The 2,500-nt window shown below is 41.8% G+C and overlaps 1 protein-coding gene across 1 annotated transcript in view; it reads right to left on the reverse strand.

Moving 5' to 3' along the window:
• tcea2 (transcription elongation factor A (SII), 2) overlaps window positions 1-2,500 on the reverse strand; it is a 13,244-nt gene continuing 10,744 nt past the window's right edge. The window contains exons 9-10 of the mRNA XM_084489770.1: window positions 395-466; window positions 1-233 (exon numbers count right to left, since the gene is read on the reverse strand). Coding sequence (XP_084345896.1) covers window positions 225-233; window positions 395-466 — 81 coding nt within the window. The 3' untranslated portion in view covers window positions 1-224. The remainder of the gene's footprint in view (window positions 234-394; window positions 467-2,500) is intronic.

The following is a 2,500-nucleotide window of genomic DNA, read 5'->3' on the forward strand; positions in this document are numbered from 1 at the left end:
ATCCTATCCAGATCTCCGTGTGTGTGTGTGAATGCCCTTCAGGGAAGATTTCTACCGTTAGTTTAGTATCAACGCCAGAACCACAGGAAGTGGAAGTGGTGTGACAGGAAGTGGACGATGGGTTAATGCTGTGGTCCGATATGTTACGGCCTTGTTAAGGATCAAAGGTACGATACAAAAAGGAAAACTAAATGTACAATCCAGGTCGCTCCCCGATACGTCGTTCAGCAGAACTGGAGGAGAAGAGAGACACCAGGTTAGTCACAAACATCTCTCTCTCTCTCTCTCTCTCCCCCCCCCCTGGTGGCGGTGGGCGGTACTACCCTCTGGTTCCATTAACATGACTCTAACATACAACATGAGGTTACATTAGCTACACAACGTGTTTATTCACCTTCCATCGGTTTCCACAGCCGTTGCACAACACAAAGGTGGTCATGGGTTCATCAGCGCTGCGTGTCTGGACCTACACACACACACACACACACACACACACACACACACACACACACACACACACACACACACACACACACACACACACACACACACACACACACACACACACACACACACACACACACACGTACCTGTGAGTAGGAGCAGTTAACTTATAACTTATGATACCCTGCAGGGTATCTGCAGGTTTCAGCAAGTCAAATTTAAGACTTTTTAAGACCTTTTTAATACCACCTTGAATGAAATTTAAGACCTAAAGCACGCGATGGTGGGGGGGGGGATCCCGCTGTATTACAACCCGAGCATAGCATGTGTGTCACTCAATGAGACTCATTCAAGTTGACTTTTTGTCTGTTTATTGAACATAAAGTGATACTCAGTGCTCTCTGGTTCAAAAGCTGTAAGTACAAGTGCAGTTTAACGTAGGGCTGGGCGATATGGCTGAAAACTGTATCACGATATAAGTGTTTCATATCGGTCGATATCGATAATTATTGATAAAAAATTAGCAGTGTTAGATGTAAACATAAGAGATGAGATCATGAGATCACTATTGCATTACTTGGTAGGTGGATTAAAGCTTATCTTCAACCTGGAGTCCCTAGAACATGGAACATATGGATGTCGTTGTTGTTGGGACATGGAGATATGTCCAGTACTGTCATGAACCATCATCCATGTTGTAAAGATCGCTAGTTAGCATGTTCGCTAACTAGCGATTAGCGCCTATTAGCAATTTTGTTGTTATGCTTGCTATCCATGTTGTGTAGTAACTGTGTAGGAACAGTTAACTTAAGTACCTGGGAGTAGGAACAGTTAACTTAAGTACCTGGGAGTAGGAACAGTTAACTTAAGTACCTGTGTAGGAACAGTTAACTTAAGTACCTGGGAGTAGGAACAGTTAACTTTAGTACCTGTGTAGGAGCAGTTAACTTAAGTACGTGTGTAGGAACAGTTAACTTTAGTACCTGTGGTTAGGAGTAGTTAACTTAAGTACCTGTGTAGGAGTAGTTAACTTAAGTACCTGGGAGTAGGAACAGTTAACTTAAGTACCTGTGTAGGAACAGTTAACTTAAGTACGTGTGTAGGAACAGTTAACTTTAGTACCTGGGAGTAGGAACAGTTAACTTAAGTACCTGAGTAGGAACAGTTAACTTAAGTACCTGTGTAGGAACAGTTAACTTAAGTACCTGGGAGTAGGAACAGTTAACTTAAGTACCTGGGAGTAGGAACAGTTAACTTAAGTACCTGTGTAGGAACAGTTAACTTAAGTACCTGTGGTTAGGAGTAGTTAACTTAAGTACCTGGGAGTAAGAACAGTTAACTTAAGTACCTGGGAGTAGGAACAGTTAACTTAAGTACCTGTGGTTAGGAGTAGTTAACTTAAGTACCTGGGAGTAAGAACAGTTAACTTAAGTACCTGGGAGTAGGAACAGTTAACTTTAGTACCTGTGGTTAGGAGTAGTTAACTTAAGTACCTGGGAGTAGGAACAGTTAACTTTAGTACCTGTGTAGGAGCAGTTAACTTAAGTACCTGTGTAGGAACAGTTAACTTAAGTACCTGTGTAGGAGCAGTTAACTTAAGTACCTGGGAGTAGGAACAGTTAACTTAAGTACCTGGGAGTAGGAACAGTTAACTTAAGTACCTGTGTAGGAACAGTTAACTTAAGTACGTGTGTAGGAACAGTTAACTTTAGTACCTGGGAGTAGGAACAGTTAACTTAAGTACCTGTGTAGGAGCAGTTAACTTAAGTACCTGTGTAGGAACAGTTAACTTAAGTACCTGGGAGTAGGAACAGTTAACTTTAGTACCTGGGAGTAGGAACAGTTAACTTAAGTACCTGGGAGTAGGAACAGTTAACTTAAGTACCTGTGTAGGAACAGTTAACTTAAGTACCTGGGAGTAGGAACAGTTAACTTAAGTACCTGGGAGTAGGAACAGTTAACTTAAGTACCTGTGTAGGAACAGTTAACTTAAGTACCTGGGAGTAGGAACAGTTAACTTAAGTACCTGGGAGTAGGAACAGTTAACTTAAGTACC

The sequence above is a fragment of the Micromesistius poutassou genome, assembly GCF_964030765.1.
Source record: "Micromesistius poutassou genome assembly, contig: SCAFFOLD_1359, whole genome shotgun sequence".
Classification (NCBI taxonomy): domain Eukaryota; kingdom Metazoa; phylum Chordata; class Actinopteri; order Gadiformes; family Gadidae; genus Micromesistius; species Micromesistius poutassou.